The 20,404-nt window shown below is 39.1% G+C and overlaps 1 protein-coding gene and 1 long non-coding RNA gene across 2 annotated transcripts in view; one reads left to right on the forward strand and one right to left on the reverse strand.

Moving 5' to 3' along the window:
* Positions 1 to 1,593: 1,593 nt before the first annotated feature.
* PDK3 (pyruvate dehydrogenase kinase 3) overlaps positions 1,594 to 20,404 on the reverse strand; it is a 38,994-nt gene continuing 20,183 nt past the window's right edge. Inside the window, exons 4-11 of the mRNA XM_028727466.2 lie at positions 18,559 to 18,743; positions 16,160 to 16,249; positions 14,705 to 14,782; positions 12,839 to 12,915; positions 11,586 to 11,687; positions 10,650 to 10,760; positions 7,911 to 8,024; positions 1,594 to 6,561 (exon numbers count right to left, since the gene is read on the reverse strand). Of these exons, the coding sequence (XP_028583299.2) occupies positions 6,418 to 6,561; positions 7,911 to 8,024; positions 10,650 to 10,760; positions 11,586 to 11,687; positions 12,839 to 12,915; positions 14,705 to 14,782; positions 16,160 to 16,249; positions 18,559 to 18,743 (901 nt within the window). The 3' untranslated portion in view covers positions 1,594 to 6,417. The remainder of the gene's footprint in view (positions 6,562 to 7,910; positions 8,025 to 10,649; positions 10,761 to 11,585; positions 11,688 to 12,838; positions 12,916 to 14,704; positions 14,783 to 16,159; positions 16,250 to 18,558; positions 18,744 to 20,404) is intronic.
* On the forward strand, positions 12,602 to 17,874 carry LOC114596207 (uncharacterized). Its single transcript, XR_003706467.2, has 3 exons — positions 12,602 to 12,707; positions 13,047 to 13,118; positions 17,725 to 17,874. It is a non-coding gene; the product is annotated as an uncharacterized LOC114596207 (long non-coding RNA).

Consider the following 20,404-nt stretch of genomic DNA (forward strand, 5'->3'; position numbering starts at 1 on the left):
CTGCTTCAGAAGGACACAGGCAGGGCACACGAGAACAGAAGGAAATAATCTTTTTATCCAGCAACAAAATGCTACAAGTACGGTATGATAATTATTTGGAAAGGTAAGCTTTCCACAGCCACAGTGCCAATCCAAAACAGTGAATTCTCCATTAACTGTTGTCAGATTATTTTATCCAGTCGCAGTTGCCGAGTCATACCTTCTGTACAGAAATATTAGCAAGCACTTTATGCTGTCTGCTGCCTAGAGGTTGACATCCCTTGTGAGGTAGTGATTCAAAGGACGCCAAACTGTCGGCTACTCTTACAGTCAGCCAGATGTCTTGGTTTGGTGTATGGTTCAACCCATGTAATTAGGAGAGCTCTCAGACAATCTCATAATACTTAAAAAAAATAAATCTGAGGCAATTAGCTGAGAAAGGGTTCTTTGAAGAGAGCAGGTATACCTAGTCAGGTTGCAACTCTTTCATTAAGGATATTGTTTTTGCTCACCTGTGATCGATTGCATGTTGGCTTCTTGTCTGATCTGCCTGCTTCTTCTTCCTGTTTGTGGAACAAAGGATATTTCTTCGGGAGTTGTCCAGATGGCAGCTCCTTTGCTGTCCTTTAACAAAATGGCTGACAGGAACTGACGGAGCAGAACACCCAAATCTGCAGCTTCTTTTTGGCATGTACAGTGGTACCTCGGGTTACATACGCTTCAGGTTACATACACCGCTAACCCAGAAATATTACCTCAGGTTAAGAACTTTGCTTCAGGATGAGAACCGAAATCATGCTCCGGCGGCGTGGCAGCAGCAGGAGGCCCCATTAGCTAAAGTGGTGCTTCAGGTTAAGAACAGTTTCAGGTTAAGAACAGACCTCCGGAACGAATTAAGTACTTAACCCGAGGTACCACTGTATTGAGATAAGGGGCTTTCAAATGTTTTCGCAAAAAACGACTGTGTTTTAAATATGTGCAAGATTCCAGTGTTTGCAGGTCTGAGGGGAAAAAACAACTTAGCAGTACTCTGCCTTTGCCTTACCATCAGAGCACCTTTCATAACAAAGTTCGTTCACATTGTAACAAACTTACTTCAGGACTGCTTCCATCAACCAAGGTGGTTTATTGTTCTGGGGGTAGATACTGAAGCAGAAAATACTTACAGATTTCATCAGTTATAAAGGATGAAGACATTTATAAATTGCAGCTTTTCAAAGGGTGGCAAGGGACTAGACCCCACTTCTGTTTGAAAGAAGCCAGAATTTATACACACATGTACCTTTCATAATGTAAGAAGAGCCTGCTCTCATTGTGGTCAATCAGATGCCTATGGGAAGGTTTCAAGTATTTTGTATTTCAGTATTGGTATTTGACCATATGTCTCATTTTATTTAACCAAAATCCCAAGGATCTTGACAGAAAACTCAGATATATAGGGCAAATTTATACAATATGCATAATTTTATATATAGGCAATTTAGTTGTCAATAAGTGTGAGCCATCTCGATCTTAAAATGTTTACTTGGAAGTCCAGTTTTCAGTTGGTTAGCTTCAAAGCAAATTTGTTCCCTGTTGCAGCCAAAAAAAGCTATACATAAAACTGACAAAGAATCTAATTTTATTTTTTTATTGCACAGTGAAAAACAAGGAAGCAACATTTACAATTAAATGATGCATACTGCAGATCTGGAATTCTAACATTAGCTACAGGAAGCATTTAAGAAATCCATCTGCTTAGAACACCTCAAAAAGTGACTTTTTGAGAAGTCCCTTCTTTTATACTGTAACCCAATCAAGTTCAAATGAACTTCCCTTACATAGAGTCAGAGCATTGGTCCATTTCAGTTCAGTTTTCTGGCAGTAAATTTCTTAAGGAGAGGTCATTCACATCACTTTTTCCTATGACCTTTGTAGCTGGCGATTCCAGTGACTGAACCCAGGAAGTTCAGCATGCAGTGCATACATGTTGAGCCATGCTCCTTTCTCTTCCTGTTCAACCATTGCTATGAACTTTTCAAGCCATTCTACCTGAATAAATATGCAGCAAATTGTTTTTCTTCTCCAAGTCTGGTTCTAATAAAACTAAAATACCATATAAATGGCTTTTGTAAGCAATCATCCTCAACTGACTTCACTACAAGGTAATTGCATTAAAACAAACTTATCTTTATTTCAGCAGGCCTACTCCAGAGTTAAAGTGGTTTATAAAGCAGATGTAAACTCTGGGTTCTATGGGATAACCTACAAATTGTGCACTTGGGAGACCAGTTTCAGCTGGGAAGGCCATGATGGAAGGAACTTTGTGATACTTCTAAATCCTAGGCTCTCAAGACTATTGTGGGGAGGGCAATGTCCCCAGAGGGGAAAGTTCCAAGACAGGTAACCCCTCCTCCCATACTTGCCAAGGTTTGGCACTGCTATTGCTGCTGCCCATAAGGAAGAAACGTGGTAACTCTTGATAAACAGACCATAGATGGGACATGATAATCCTGCAGCATCCTGTTTCTTTGGCAGCTGAAGCTTAGTGTTCCAACCACTGCCAGCTCCATTTCCTATAAAACCTTTCCTATATGGAAAATATTTTCTGTCTCAGACATACTTCCAGATGCTGTGTCTTTGCTCCCAGCACCCAGTGAGCAGCAGATAACTTTCTCCAATTCTGTTTGGATAGAAAATGCTAGAGTTCAAGGAGATGAGCTATACGGCGCACCCACATCCACCATAAAACTTCCCACAAAAACACATGTAAGGAGGGAAGAGAAGAACAGTTAGAGATTATGATTTCTGTGCTGCTTTTTGAGGACTGGGTGAGTTGAACACCCCCAGAGGACCCCAGATTTGGATGGGGTGCAGCTTCACTGACACATTGTCTTAGCCTAATATAGGGAAAATGAAATTCAAGAGGAACTGCTTCCAACATGTCTGTATAGTTTTAGAACAGGATTGAAAAGGTCCTGCTATATTCCACTTCTAATGCCAGTAATAAATTAGTGGCCCAATACAGCCTTGCATTTAGAAGCAGGCTGCATACACACAATTTGCTGGATCGTCTTAGCATGTTCACACAAGAGTGGACTAGTGTTGGGTTATAGTGCAGAAGGTATAAAAAAATTAGGGCACGAGTTTGGGGATATTACCCAAAGTAATTTCTACTACAACTTTCTGTATAATCTGTGACAATGTATCATCAGTCCAGCACCTTTCAGGGCCTTGTAGCCAAATGATTTAAAATAAATTAACAGCAAAAGGCAAGCAGTAAAAAAAAAAGGTATCAAAATTTGAGTATTACTAAAAAATGCTTACTGTATTCTACAAAGAGGCTGGATGGGAGAACCAGTTTTATTGCTTACCTCACTGGTATATTTTGAAGTTTAAGGCAGCCTTATTTATTTTTTAGCAATAAAATGGGCACAATATTTATCTCTCATTTTTTAAAAAGTTAATTTGTAGTTTGTAAGCCATTTGCAACTACTATATATGTTTCAGTGAGTGTCTTTTACACAGCTGTGGCAAAGCTCAATTTTGACGTGGCTGCTGGATTAATCTAAATCCTTCAATTAACTGTTCAGGAGAAAAACATACTTGTGTGTTTAAATCTCTTCGAGACAATAGCTCCCTTTTATTCCTCCCCAGAAACTGCTCCGTAAGGTTTCTTTACAGTCAATATATTCCAATATACTTCACAGTTTAGTGAAGTCAGGGAAGAGCAGAAGGTGCCTACTTAAAACTGCTAAAGCCATCAGTATTCCTGTGGCTTTCTAAGGGAATATATATGATATAGAGTTAAGGGATACATTTCCTGCTTTAAAAGCTTTCAGTGTTAGTGATCCTCTCAGTTTATTTCACTCTAAAGTAACTTTCAAATCATAATTAGAAAAAAGAAAAAGTTATCAGCAGACTCCATTCTTCAATCCCTTTGAATTCAATGTGGGTTGATTCATTTGTAATAGTTTCTACCCCCCTTATTTCTCCCCAAGCATACTTACTTGTAACATTCATGGAATTTGCCCCTCTCTTCTAATCAATGTGCTAGCTTATTATGCAAACTCAATGTGATTTACAGACCTACTTTATTAGCTGCTGCATCAGCACACAAGAGCATAGAATTAGACACTAGTGTTCACTGCTGGGGGCAACACAGAGTGTCTACAACTGAGCAGTGGTAGAGAATCAAGTCTCCTTAGCCATCAAGGGCCCCAGGCATCATCTCTGATGCACCATTTTGCAAATAAGTATGTAACATTGGGAGGAAGAAGCTGGTCCCATTATCTGGGATCTAATAGGTCTTTTTGATCCAGTAATCAAGAAACAGATAATGCACCACTGGATTAGTCACAGGTTTGGTAAGAATGGTCTAGCCAGGGCTTTCAAATAGGCTTGTCTCACTTACCAAGGGTAAGACACAGTGGTAATAAGGACAGTACAAGTACTGCTTGAGTTACTGTAACTACATGGCCACATTTTACTGAAATCAAGTATGCAAAGCATTGTGAACACTCAAAATGTGCTTAATTATTATTACTGTTGTTGCTTGGTGTTTTGGAATTTTTTTGCAATAATTGATTCTAATCTAATTGTACTCATTACTGAATTGATTCCCCCCCCTGAATATACCTTCTAATGACTACTCCATTCCTATCATGCCCAAGTTAAAAGCTAAGAAATAACAAACATCTTATTGATGGCAAATCCTATCCACCTTATTGTTAGATTAAGGTACCATAATATGACTTCCAAATAAGAGTGGCAGTCTTTACACACTAATAAACTAGGAGATCTATATGCTGGTCATATTTGTATGCAGTTATTATATTTTGTAATTTTATCAGTTTGATTTCCCTTTAATTGAATTTTGAGTCACTGAAAATGTACATAGATCTCATGTATGAGGGTATTTTTCAGAGTTTAAAGATTGAACATATTGCTCAGAAAGACATATAAGTGCAAACACTGCAAACAGTCATAAACATGGTTAAAATTCATGCATATAATAGCCACTGATGCAAAGGTATGCAAACCCAGTAAGTTTAAGAGTAATGCTTTTCAGATGTCTCAGTTGGAATTGGGGTACTCAGATTTAATTGCCAATTAAGCATTCTACTGTGTTTGAATAAAGAATAGTATAGAAGCTTTTACCAGCTACTTGAAAATTTAAGTCAACATAACTTTCTCTTTGTCTTCCTTACAGACCAAACTGCATTTAATTAGAAATTCTGTTTCATATTCTGTCAAAACAATTCACATACAAATACAATACACAGACACCGAGGAATGTATTTTGGTGTTCTGATACCCTCACTCCTCACTCTAGCTTTGCTCCTGTGAAAAGGTGTTGCCAGAACCCATGCTTCTACTCTCTTTAGAGCCTTAGTATCAGATGCAGTGGTTGGGACAATGACTCGTTCAAGCAGGTCTTCAGCTTTCAGCATAATGCCCTTTCTTGGAAGAAGCATTTTTTTAAAGACAGTTATTTCAGTGTTTCAAATGTTTAGTCTACTAAGGTTCCACGTCATTTTTGAAATCCTTTTACAAATTATTTTAGTTTTACTATTAAATGTGTTTGAAACGACCAATATCTTAAAGCCAACCTCCTTTTAGTATCTAGCTGGACCCCCAATTGTTTACTGGTTGATTCTTGATGTGCTTCCCTACAACAAAGTATATTTGTTGTGCTGAATCTCACATTCCAAATTAATTCTCTCTTCCTGGTCAGTAGGAATTGTTTCAGGTACCCAAAACTGATGAGCATGCTACTGTTCTTTATGGTATTTAAAAAAGAAAGCACCTCAGGATATCTATTGCAAAGTTTCAGTGCTTTACATGAAAGTTTGGTAAACACTAAAGAAATGAACTTTTAGAATTGTGGAAAGAATCACTTTAAAGTACAATAACTTTTGAAATAACTAAGCATGTATACTGGTTTTAGTGACAAGACCAGAAGAGCTCCCATAGTTGTTTTCTAAATGTAGGATTACACAGTACCATATAAAAATGCAGCAATGTGAGTTTAAGCACACATTCAACTACAGTAGAATATGCGTGTTACATTATATTGCTGTGTAAGACACTACTGTCAAATAGGGAGTCAAAACAATTTTGCCAATTCTTACAAAGGACTAGAAACCGACCTTTAAAAAATAGTACCCTTTTAACTATACAATTGTATAATCTAACTGCAATCACAGTGCAATCCATTTTGTCACTTGTGACTCAACTAACCAAGCATGTTTTGGCAAAGTATTTATAATAATTCACACCAAAAATGCATGATGTCAGTCTTTGAAAATCTCCTCTGTTCTTGCTATTTCAGTCCCATAACAGGTCTTTCTGGGGAAATATTGACTACTGTGGATTAGAGGATTTGGGGATTTGGAACAAAGCAGAGACTCATTTCTGAACGTAAGTGTTGTCATCCAGGTAGAAAACAGTGGTGAGTTATCGATTCGCTTTATATTTGGAAGCATCCCTGGGTTCACTGCTAGGGTTGCTCCAGTCATCAGCTTCTGGGGTGGTCTTGTAATGTCGCCAGGCTGACTTATTGAAAACTGGAAGTCTTTCAAATGATTCACTGGAAAGAGCCTAAAGAAAGGGTAAAAAGTAACACGATCAAGTTTCAGGAACAGACTTACAAGGAGGACAAACCTGGAGTTTACATCCAGGATATAATATCCCAATATTTGTTAATTGGCGATGCTGTTTCATTTAGAAACATTTTGCTACCTGCCTTGGAGTTTAATTAAACAAAGGATGAATGAACTTTGCTATGAAAAGGATATTGCATATCTAGTTTCAAGGGTCAAGAATTGTGAAGAAATGTTTAGGTTTTTGACATCAAAGGCAACATACAGCTTTACCTACTGTTGAATAATGCAAGGCCAATTATGTTAAGCGAAAGCCCTCTTTATGACTTCTAATACACATACTCAAAGCATGAAGCACATCAGCTGAGTTCCTAGTTAGCCAGGGGCAGACTTTGGCACCCTGAGGGAAGACTCATTTTGCCCCAACACCAAATATTTCTTATTTTCACAATAATTCATTTTGGACAGTTGTTACTGATTACTGAATATTGCTTTCTGAATTGCGACTTGCAACACACTGTCCCAAGACTCGCCTATCAAAGCACCATCTACAATCAGCTGGTGGCAGAATCACAAACTACTTCCTCACAAGAGCTTGCTGATCGCCACTCTCCTCTCCTTCCCTTAACTTTTCATAAAGTTAGTGCACTTGAGAGCAGGTACAGAACAGAAGGCGGGAAGGGGGGCTCTCAACTTTCTGTTCTGTGCATGCTCTCAAGTCCACTATGACATAGTTGATGCAACTCAATTGCCCTCCTGACTGGGACCTAACTTTGAGTAGGTACCCATATATAAAAAGGTAAAGGTACCCCTGCCCGTACGGGCCAGTCTTGCCAGACTCTAGGGTTGTGTGCTCATCTCACTGTATAGGCTGGGAGCCAGCGCTGTCTGCAGACACTTCCGGGTCACGTGGCCAGCGTGACAAGCTGCATCTGGCGAGCCAGCGCAGCACACGGAACGCCGTTTACCTTCCCGCTAGTAAGCGGTCCCTATTTATCTACTTGCACCCGGGGGTGCTTTCGAACTGCTAGGTTGGCAGGCGCTGGGACCGAGCAGCGGGAGCGCACCCCACCACGGGGATTCGAACCGCCGACCTGATGATCGGCAAGTCCTAGGCGCTGAGGTTTTACCCACAGCGCCACCCGCGTCCCTACCCATATATAGGGTTGGCTTTATTGATGATGAAGATGATGATGATTAGTGCCCCCTTGGCTCGGCACCCTGTATGGGAGAACCACCCACACCGTCCTAAATCTGGCACTGTGTTAGCCAAGAAGCTTTTAGGGTCAGCAGAAGAAAATACAGCTTTGCCAATAACACTCCCTTTAAAGGAGTCATTGTATTTACCTTCAAATAAATTACAGCATCAGTACCTACACCTTCCATTGAGTAAAGTTTGAGATCTCCTTGAAAGTATCTAGCATAAAGACGAGAGATTGGTAGACCATAACCATAGCCAGCCTAAAGAAAAAATGGATAATGTAAGATTTAAAAATGAAACAATTATACTTACAGAATGCCTTTGCTAAAATACTTCTCTCTGGTCTCTAATAACTGAGAATGACACGCCGCTCTGAATGCTGTCAACAAAGTAGCACAAGGGACAAAAGATTTGCCTCCTGTTCTACAGAATAGCATTTAAAGGGCAGCTTTCTTTGTCATTCATTATGTTTCACTGGAGGGCGAAGACTTTTCTTCGATTTCTGAACACATTTCCAGGTTGTTATACTTTTAATGTGTATTGGCTTTAAATATGATTATTTTGCTGCATGTCTGATTTCTCATTTTCTTTAGATTCTATTCTACAGAAAGTGAACCAAAAATATAGTAAATAAATATATATTATAATGCCTTTTTTTTTCCTTTCAAAGTTTAGATTACTTGAACATCAGTAAGCTTTCAGGTCATAGAAAAGTTTGAGAAACAGTGAAAAATCACAATAGTACAAAGCCATTTTGACAACATGCACTAATGAACAGCAAATCTGATTGAAGACTTTAGGAGGATGTGGATTTTGTCTTGCCCCCAAGGATGCAGTTACATTAGCGGAACTGACAGTGATCTATAAGCCACCCAGGCAAGTTGATAGTCTTTCATGAATCTCTACAGTGGCGGTTAGTGCTGCAATATCCCAGTCATTGCTCAGTGGTACTGAGATTCTGATGGTAGTTTATTACTTGAGATTGTTATTCACAGCAGTCTCTACACATAGGAGATGCGGAAAAAGCGAGAGTTGGAACCGCATTCTTTGGTCAGTCTACTCTACTAGATCAATTATTGTTGATAGCATGAAGCAATGAAAGAAAGAAGAAAGTTGTAGAGAAAATAAGACTTGCAATTTTGTCAACAGAAAAAGTATTTCTAGATATATAACATCCTAACTGTGCTCCAAGTATGTTTGATAGAACACAATGCCTTTCAAATCAACGAAAAATAGCTACCATATAGACTACTTGCAAAGGAACTGAAGCAATTATTTTTAAAGGATTCTTTTCTCATAGTATGGTCTGCAAGGCAACTGGGACATGGCCACCTCATGACCTAAAAGTGTGCAGTATATCACAGAGATTCTCCCTCACACCCTCAGCTCATTCATTAGAGCCATCTTCCATCTCTATGCTTGAAGTCAGAGCTGATGAACTTTTGTGATATGACCCCAAATCCATGCCATGTAATTGCACACAAAACTGAAAGGCATCAATCCTTTAATATGGCTCTGTCTTCATTCCAGTACCCAAGAGTGAAACCCTATCAATTTAGGTTTCCAACATAATACAATTGTTTAAATATTGCAATTTAAAAAGTTTCATTTTATTTACCTTTATTACATTGTATTAGTATTCAACTAAATTTAATTCTGAGTATAAAAACTGAAATTAATGAACATGACTAAGTTAGGTCTACTTAACATAGGTAGGTAGGAGTACCACCTACTCCCACCCTTCTGTTCTCTAAGGAGTTCAGGTGCCATGTAAGATTCTCTCTCCCTCCTGCCCCCACCCATTTTATTCTTGAAACAATTCTGAGATATTTGCTTCACTACAAAAGAGTGACTGACCCAAAGTCATTGTAAAGCTTCATGGGATTTTGTTTTTCTAAAAAAGTTAGGTTGCCTTTAAGGCTAGGACTTTATCAAATATCTAACACAATAAAAGAAAGATATGAACACAACAACAAGTAAGTAATAAAAGTCATTCAATCAATCAATCAATCAATCAATCAATATTAAAATACAATACAAAAATACAGCGAAAAGGCATTCCTCGTCCATAAGAACTTTACTTTATTAAACCAAATATTGAAACAAAATCCTGAGGAGTCTCCAACCTTGTGATATGGCAAAACAAGCAACTAAATAAATAATGCTGAAGTATTCTGGAAAGATTTGACTCCTAGCTTTTCTTTTTTACCAATCCCATCATGTCAGAGAATATTTCTCTTCCAACCAGGTCACAAGAAGTAAACCATAGGACAAGCTTTGATTACAGTTCATGGTTTGTCTGGGTAGTGTCAGGACAACAAGCTATAACTTATGTCAGTGCAGCACAGTAGCAGAACAACAGGAGTAAAGTGGCTGTGATTTTCCTTCTGGGAGCCTGCACATTTCTTCATTTGTGCTAAGCTGTTCCACCCTGATTATGTTTCATATCAGAATTTAAACTAACAGAGGACAGCAAGTTAAATATCAACTTTTTATTGTTTAAAAATATGCAGAATCTGTAAATAACAAACTGACGTTTGAGAGTAAGCCATCCCACTATAAATGTATTCAGCGACATCTATCATAGGCGACATCTAGTATACAGTGTATAAAAAAAGGTAAAGGTGTATAGAATCACATAATGCATCAAAAGAAATCATAAATATTCTGCACCTCATAGATGAAGCTATTTTTAGTTGACCATCATTATTATTTCATCTAGGATCTACTACAGATATACTGCATCAGTTGACAATCAAACAATAGCTTGTGTTGACTCCTATGTTTTTCAGACAAAGTTTGTGTCAGGAAAAGGCAAAAATAACATAAAGCTATGATTTTCTGGGAATCATTAGCCTATCATTAGCCTACAGGACAGAACTTACCAAAGGTACAGCTCTTGATGGCTCCAAACTAGGCCTGGGTGCAGTTGAATACATATAGTTAAATAGGCGATCTATTTTTCTCAGTGGCACACCACCACCTTTATCACTTATCTATAGAAGAAAATCAAAGTTTCATTGAGCCAAAATGCCCTCCAAGGACACTGTTTATACTATTAATAATAGAGAAGTAGTTACTTAACACTTGCATAAATACCAAAGGAAGTATCTGTCTGTTCACAAGCAGCATTCACCATGTAAACTATGGGCTGACATCAGATGTATAGAATAGAGCCATAGGGCTCAAAGTAAATTCAGGATCAGCTGTTCCAAATCTAAAAGGTTAGCTCCTCCTTGCTTTAAACTACACCAAAATTAAGTATCCTTAGATTAGTAAACATTCTCCTGACTACAGAGTTGAAAGCACAGAGTTGGAATGAATGATATTGCCCATACAAGAGGTGCCTGCTCAATTCACAGAGTAGCTAAACACTGAGGAAATGTGAAAGTTACTCTGAACTTCTAGTCAGAAGGATTGGAGTGGACAGGATGGATTCCTTTCCGAGAGAAAAAAACACACCACCTCTCTGTAGCCTACTTAATAACTATCTGCAACTAGAGTCATAATAATCTTTGAAGTTCTCTCCCTCTTTGTAAACTAGGCCTCTGACAAAGTAGTTCTAAACATAGCAAACAAACACACAGCTCTTATTCCATTACCACATAAAACCAGTGCTTTGTTCCTGGGGGGACGCAGGAGTACGCATACCCTTAAACATTTTGTGAATCTAAGTTGGGCCTCATTGAGGAACAGTATTTCAATATGAGTAGGAAAATGAGAGTACCCCTAAACATTTTTTTTTTAGGGGAAAAAAAAGCAGTGCATAAAGCTGCTTTTCCCCAAGATGTTACAGCAAAAATTGTTTAGCAAATTTATACCTTTATTGATAGATCTTCTTTACCCAAAGTGACTAAGGTTTTAACTGGTGGATAGCCTTCGCTTTTACCCTCATATAACTCTACTGTAGCTCGCATTGAGTTCTGAAAAAGAAAAAGAAGTGTTAACCAGGCAGAGGGCCTTCTCAGCAGTGGCACCCTCCCATCAGATGTCAGGGAAATAAAGAATTGCACAACTTTTAGAAAACATCTGAAGGGAAGTTTTTTATGTCTGACATTTTGTTATTTTTTGTATTTTGCTGGAAGCTGCCCCGAATGGCTGGGGAAACCCAGCCAGATGGGCAGGGTATAAACAATAGAATTATTATTAACATTTCTGAAGCTTTTAATAAGCATTAAGCAACAATATTAGAAGATGTACAAACCTATGAGACCACTTTTAAATTTCTTTATTAAAAATATATATTAAATTCACATAAAATTTACACATAGGATTAATAAAAAAATAACATTTAACAAAGAAGTTGAGAAATGGTTTTATAGTAAAGCTTCTTGTGGGTAAAGGATCACCAGCATACAAAGCAAGCTGCCCCAACACTACACTGAATGGCAAAACCTACGCTGCATATCAGTGGACTCGCAGAGCCCTGCAATGGCTTCAAAGTGTGTTCTTTTATTGGATATGTTCATTTGAGCTCAGTTGATTAATGTAAAATATAGATAGTAACAATCTGTATTAAGTGGCAGTAACGACAATGTTTGCTAGTATCAGTAACTGTTAAAACAGCCTCATCCCAGCAGACCCTACCTAATATCACACATGGTAACAGTGTATAATAAAGAATATCCTTCCCTATGAACAGATACGCAGTAGGTTTCATATGTAGCCACAGTTGTCACATAAAAATCGACTACTTGGGAGAATAAAACATGCCACCAAAGAACTGTGTCAGTCTTCTATCACTAATTTTACCTGTTTACACCTTCACTTTCTAAAACTTCACCTTCTTTATGAAAGGAGAAGAGACCCATAATGTATTACACAAATTTCCTTTTTTCAATTACAGATTTCGCCTAACACATGAACACTCTGTGGAAGAATACAAGGAAGAATGACATGTTATTCTTCTAAATCAAGGCCATTTGTGCACACGAGGATCACAGGTAACATTTCACACAAAAATGGGCAGATGCATCAATCTTTAAGACTATGCTTGGTCTCAGTATTTTTTCCAGTGCATTCAAAGAGGAGGCAAGCAAAATTAGCCTCCTTCCCATGAGACAATTCTACTTACCTTGAACAATTCAAAAAGCATGTGAAACAGATGTGAGGGTACATAGACTACTTGAATAGGCTTGCCCGGTGCTTTAGCTAGAAAACAGAAACCATTTATATAACGGAAAATTCAATTTATGATGTCTTTTAATTACCATTTTCTAGTATAAGATATTATACTTTTTTATTTTTCTGATTCTTTCTTTTTTTACCTTTCTGATTCCTAGAAATATGAAACACCAAATATGTCAAGCCAGTGCAGAGTTGGTAGTCAAGACAGAACACCTTCAAGAATTCTAGTACAGTGGTACCCCGCAAGACGAACGCCTCGCAAGACGGAAAACCCGTTAGACGAAAGGGTTTTCCGTTTTGGAGGCACTTCGCAAAACGAATTTCCCTATGGGCTTGCTTCGCAAGACGAAAGCCCATAGGGAAATCTCCGGGAACCTCTTTTAAATGCTAGCGGTGGGGAGCAAAGCCTTCCCCCCCCCTCCAGCCTTCAGAAGAGGTCCAGGAAGGCTGACGGGGGCCGAAAGGCTTTGCTCCCCACCGCCAGCATTTTAAAAGCAGTCCGGGATAGCAGGGAAGCGCTTCCCGCTATCCCGGACGGCTTTTGAGGGCAGGAGAGGTCCGCGAAGCCTGGGTGCGCTGATCTCAGCGCGCGCAGGCTTCGGCATGCCGGCAACTCTCCGCAAGCAGCGGCAGTGCTGCCGCTGCTTGCGGAGAGGTCCGCGAAGCCTTGGCCGGACAGCTTTTGAAGGCAGGCGGGGGGGAGCAAAGACTTTTGCCCCCGCCAGCCTTCAGAAGAGGTCCTGGACCTCTTCTGAAGGAGGGCGGGGGGCAAATGTCTTTGTCCCCCCTGCCTGCCTTCCCAGGGGCTTTTAAATCGCCCCGGACAGCGGAGAAGTCCTCCGCTGTCCCGGGGCGATTTTAAAATGCCGCCCGCCAGCATTTTAAGATCGCCCCGGACAGCGGAGAAGCCCTCCGCTGTCCCGGGGTTTTTTAAAATGCTGGGGGTGGGAAGAAAAGCCCTTGTCCCCCCCCCCCCCCAGCCTTCAGAAGAGGTCGGGGGACAGACTGTCCCCGGACCTGGTCTGAAGGCGGTTTCCCTAGGAACGCATTAATTGATTTTCAATGCATTCCTATGGGAAACCGTGCATCGCAAGACGAAAAACTCGCAAGAAGAAAAAACTTGCGGAACGAATTAATTTCGTCTTGTGAGGCACCACTGTATGAACAAACCGAGAATGCTGTCCTATGCAATAGCCTTCACTAGCACACTTAGCTCAGATTTTCCATGTTTAAAATAACTGTGGTGTCATCATATTTAGTTAATTACATTTTGTGGTTTAAGAAGATCATGTGTATCCATGACTGTAGACTCAATTACCAGAATATAAAGCTGCAGATAACAAAATCCACAAATGCAAGAGAGCTTTACACTTGTGTTTCCTGAACTGAAGCTTCCATGTGGCATGGTAAACCATATTTTAATGGGGGGGGGGGGGGGGCTTGGAAAGCAGTTTGTAATATGGTAGAGGGATTTGTCACCAAAAAGCAAAACATTCATTTGGGCATGTTCAATCCTCTAACTGTCCAAAACCTCTTTGGATCTTAAACTCTGAGATGTATTTTTAAAAATCCACCTGCTGCAGTCTTACTAGCTACTTAAAAAAAAAAAAGTGGCCAAAAAAAAGTTGGAAAACAGAATGCAGAGTTTCTTTCCAACTTTCCCTTGCTTGTGCTATACCCATAACTTTGGCACAGCTCTTAAGTCAAAATGAATGTTGTGATTAAATTTTATAAAATAAAATAAAAGATCCTTAGAACACACAAAGCCCAGATAGTTATAAGAATGCTAAAAATCGATGAACTTCAGTATTACCGTTGAATTCTTCAATTTCCAAATCGGGTGATACCAGATAATACTGTTCACACAACATCTTAGCTGTTGCAAAGGCATCTGTGAGTGAATAAAACAAAAACTTATAGAATTATGCAGAAATGTCAATATACTGTACCTCAAGAAGCTATAATTTTTTCTTATTTTTTAGATTTCTTATTTTGGTCCTGTGAGGACCAAACTACATATAAGTAATCAGATCCTCTGACGTAAAAACAGGCTTCTAACTTAAATGGAGAAGCAGGAATGAAGAATGGGGAGTTATACATCCTCCCTCTGTGTTATTTCTCAGATCAAAATTCTGCCCCCAAAGCTACTATTGGCTCCATGAGAGGAAAAATACATGCCCCATTCACCTTAACCACACATTTTTTAAAAACACATTCATTCCACTTTATTTAACCAAGGATAAGTGAACAGCAACATGAACTATTCCCTACGAGAAGTGAGGCTCTACTTTTGCTCTGTAGCTTTAAGTCTTTGTTTTAAAACTACAATAAATTTTATTTTCCTATGTTTTGCCAGTTCTACATAGAAGGCATGCATGTATAAAGCAAAGCATGTAATGTATTCTCTAGATTTAAGGAAGTATTTTCTAATTCAGATCTTTCACCCATTCGCAAAAAGTAATGGTTAACCATGCCATCTATTTTTTTTAAAAAACTACTCCAGCAATTGTTAACAATTTTAGAGACTGTGCACAAAAATGTAATTGGCATCTTTCACTATCCGGAAGTAGAATTTAGGGAGATGATTCGAGAAAGAGAGTTGTATGATATTAAGCATTTCAAGTACAGCTTCATAGTTGACAAACCTATTTGAGCAAGCAAATGCATACCCAGCTTGTTTCCAGCGCACAGTGAATGATAATAATAAAACTGCAAATAATTGGGTTTCTTGGCTCCCATAAATATATCACATTGGAACAAAATATAAATAGAAAATTGAAGTTACTTCAGGAAGATATATTTTCTGTAACTTAACTATGCTATACCTCCATCTAGTGACAAGAAATATCAATACACTACAGAACCAGCTCTCTTCAATACCAATGGGTCTGTGCTATTTATTTGATTTATGTTTTTTAACATAAATAAATAAATAACACGTCTCCTTCTTGACTTTCATGCTCCCTCCCTTTCTGGAACCAATTCTTTCCCTTTGCTTGTTCGTTTTAACCATGATTTAGTGTTGCACCTGCATCACCACTGAATGGGACCCCCAAATTAAACAGAATTTTACGTGAGTTTGCATATCTTGCTTTGGGAGAAGCTGATTACCCTTAACCATGGGTGGCATCAGTGCATATATAAAGCTTACAAGGAAAAGGAGAGGCTGCTGACTGATAGATGAGGGATTTACCATTAGAAATGGTTCAAGGCATTACACATACACCTTGCAATCAAAGTTCCAAAAACAACTTGTGTTTACTCTTACCATCCACTACATCAGCTACATTACACGTAGGATCAATACTTCCAATATGTTTGGGATGAGCAGGATTAGTGACCCCACCAAAAAGTAGTGCTGAAATGAGAGGAAAGGTAGATATTAATTGAAATAATATTTTGTAAACAGTTAAAGGGTAATGGAATCTAATGGCGAGTAACACTTCTTAAAGCCTTTCAAAAGGCAACAAATACTACTGCTGTGCTGCATTTTGATCACAAAAGTTTGCTTTTGATGGGTGTGAGATGGATATAAAAAACCCATCACCACCTAACATAGATAGGCAAGATGTGCATATGGCCATGTTTCCTGGTTCCCTTTTCTTTCATACCGATAAGCAGTCATTATATTTAATTATTTAATTTAATTTAATTTAAAATAAATGTGCAACTTACATTTTTTAATTTTATTTTATTACTGCCACACAGTGTAGCAAAACATAACAAATTGAACTGGTTTCTGGGTCAACAGAGATTATCACCTTGTCCCCACTGCATGAACAAAACTGGAAGAAGGGTGTAAAAGCATTCACAAAACTTGGATCCTTCACTTGGCTCAACTCTAGAAAATACTGACAGTTGCTGCAATCCCAGTCTTGGAAGTGGAGAAAGTTCTAGCAATAATTATTTGGGAACATCTTGCTTAACATTGCTAGCTATACACAGCCAAAGAGAGACAAAGGGTAAAGGAATTATCTGAACATTATGCAGTAAACTGAATGTGAACTGCAGTGTATTTAAGAATACAACAAAATATACAGTCTGGAATGGCAACATGTGCTTTAAAGTTTTCTTGTATATTATTACAAGAAAATCGCTACTCTCTATGTGATGGTCTGCCTCCATCAGACTCATAATTATTTTAGTATTTGGAAGCTTTGCGCAATTCAGCATTTATGGAAGGATATAAAAATTATTAATCTAGCCCCCAAATGCACAACTCTTACCAGGCCTGCTGCAATAGGACCTGTCACTCTTCACTAGCCCTATGTCTCACTAATTTCTGGCTGCCATTTGCTGCCACATGGCTCTAGGGACTGTTCCAGCTAGCTGTATGCATTTCAGATCAAGGCTAGTCATAATTTTCTGCGAGTCCTTCCTCTTCATTTAACCTTCTTGCTTTCCATTTGAAAGCAAAGGAACAGGCTCAGCACTAAGTGGGATAGTGCTGGCTGGTGCTGATGGGAGCTGCAGTCCCAAACAGCAGGAGGGTGCCAGGTTGGCAAAAGCAGGGTCAATTGATTGGAAACATTTACAGCTGTTCAAACATCAGCAAACAAAAGCTATTTGCAATCACCGCAGCAATACTGATAAGGGGAATGATTTGCACAGAATAACTTCAGCAGTTGAGGTCAAGTCCATAATGCATTTGAACAGACTGATATTAAGCAAATGCTACTTTTATAGCTGCAACAAAATGGTTCCTTCTGTGCGTTTGCTAACTAGACTGTGGGTGGGAGTTAGCATAGTCACACTGACAAAACAACGAAGGCTAGATTTCCTTAACTGATAGGCAGTCAGAAGCAACTCATGGTTTCTTTGTTTTTTTCACAGCCTGCTGAGAACTGACTTGGCACTCAGCTCTTGGAGACACCCTGCATGGCACTGCTCTCTGACTGATGCACAGGCTGCAATACTATTTCATGCCAAAGCAAGCACAGACATCCATTTAGTGTCCCTTTCTGACTTCGCCAGATAACGGATGCAGAAACCTGCCTTGTATCATTTTTTTAAAAAATCCATAACCTCAGTTATTTTCTGAGGAAACTGTTTTCCAGACTCCCTCACCCCACCCCAGTGTCAAGAAGCTAATAACAAAATATTCAGGAAAAGCCTGCTTGAGACAGGATGTTTCTTTTTCCCTTGCTCCAACACTGTCTTTCTCCTTATGCCAAATAAAACCCCAGTTCTTTCTCTCATCCCCCACTTATATCTGAGCTCCTTCATACCCAGATCCTTTTAAAAACTTAAGCAGCTCGAATGGCAGAAGAGCATGAAATGCTGCACACAACACGGTGAATGACATAAATTGTGTAAACTTCTTAAGTCTATTTGCTAGCCTAATGTTTGCCTTACAGTAGACAAAGTGGCGTAGTAGTTAGAGAAAGAGGAACTAACATTGGCCCTCCAGATGTTGTTGGTCTCCCATTAGCTTTAACCAGAATATCCAATGGTTAAGGGTGATGGGAGTTAGCTGCCCTTGAGTTAAGAGACATGAGCTCGGACCTTGGAGATCTAGGTTAAAATCCCCACAGGCACAAAGCTCATTGGTTGGGTTTGCCCCGGTCCCATTCTCTCAACCTAAACTATTTCACAGAACTATTGTGAGGATGAAGGAAGGGGTGGGAGGAAGACCAACTTTTGATTAAATGGACAGCAGATACTTACTGTGCTGGTTAATCAGCATGCGGAACGAGATGCGGTTGGTGTAGAACCTATCTAGGAAATACTGGATGTTACTGCTGACAAAAGGGTCAAAGCCATATTTTTCTTTGTATTCAATCACTCCTTGGGCCATGGTAGGAACAACATCATTGTGTCTGTTCCTGACTTTAATTAAGACATCTAAAAAGCTGGAGAGAGAGAGAGAAATCAGAAATAAGATGTGACTGTTAACTACAAAATCTGCATCTTAGATGACACCATTAAAATTCATTCAGAATACAAAACTTTCAGTACCATCACACTGTACTAAAATACTTGGCTGCAGATGAATATTAGATTGGCTATTTCATATCATCATTTGAACATCTGCCTTCCTCACCTCTGCAACTCATGGCCTCAATCTCCCGTCCACTTTCCTTCCAATCTGCCCTTTTTCAAGATCATCTCTTGCATTCATATTCTTTTGAACTATTCCCTGTTCCAACCTGCATTAGGCCCCTATGCTTTTCTGGGTTTTAAGGCCTTCTCATTCCCCTTTACCTACTTCTTTCTTAAGCCCTTCTGCAGACAGACTTTTCATCTGCCCCGCCCCTCTATAGCATTAGGACAGTTCATCCAATCACTACCCAGAGCCTTTACCACAATATACCTTAGTACATCACATTGCAGATAACATGCCAGAAAGTATTCTGTATTCCAATAATGCCAATCTGTTCATCAAGACCTGTTTAGAGCCACATGTGCATATTTTAAATTGTGCCGCTGCTAAATGTTTTGCTCATGCAAGACAAAACAAAATAAAATAGCTATTCATGCCTCATAGTTGCACCACCAACATTCTTCACTTTGTGTAAGGGGCTGGAAAAATGAGAGAGAGATGCTTCAAAACATGTAATCTGATTAAACCTCCCATATCCAGAAGGACTCCAAAAGAGCAGCTGCTGAAGTTTGACTGTTTCCAAATTTGGCAGCATCCATTACAATAAAGTTATGATGGTTATGTTTAAGAGCAAGGGACAAATGAAGCATGAATTTCTCTTAACATCATTATAGTTGGGGACCCTCTTCATTTTCTTGAAACTATTGGAGGCCATCAAGTTTGGGTTTGTTACAGAAGTAATTCTGCCTGATCTTCTATACCAACTAATCTTACACTAGTAGGCTGGGCCCCACAAGTGCATCACACTCTGCAGTGCTGTGCAGTGGGTATGGAACTAGAGTGGTCCAGGTCAGGGTGGATTCAAATCCCTGGTTGGTCATAAATGCTACTTAGCGGCTTGGAATAGTCATACACTCTCAGACTAATTACACTGCTAATTACACCTCATAAATCTACCTTTCATTTTCAGAGCTAACCATGGCTAGCAATCTTTCTGCCCCACTAATGCTTGCTAATCACCATTAGCTCAAATCATCTACTTCTAAACACGACAACAAACTGTGGTTTGGCTTTAACCATGACTAGTGAAAATACTAGTGCAGACAATATAGTTAGCTTTGAAAATGGAAGGTGGTATACAAATAACAGGCAAAAATGAGAGGCCTGCAGTAAGGGATACTAGGCAGTGTTAGGATTTTGCACTGGGCTTTTGAAGCTCTACATTTGATTTCTAAATAGATGGTGACTGTCAAATAAATAACACTTATTTGTGCCATAAAAGCGGATGAAAGACTAAATATACTGGATAAACATTAACTACTGTTTATCTACAACCCTAAAGCAATTGTTTGAGCTGTAACTAACTGAACACAAACAGCTGAAAACAAAACACCAGTTGATATTTGAAGCATCAGAAATTCACGTTTTCTTCCACTTTTATAATTGACAACACAACTATTTACTTAACAT

The sequence above is a fragment of the Podarcis muralis genome, chromosome 4 (assembly GCF_964188315.1).
Source record: "Podarcis muralis chromosome 4, rPodMur119.hap1.1, whole genome shotgun sequence".
In the NCBI taxonomy this organism is placed as follows: domain Eukaryota; kingdom Metazoa; phylum Chordata; class Lepidosauria; order Squamata; family Lacertidae; genus Podarcis; species Podarcis muralis.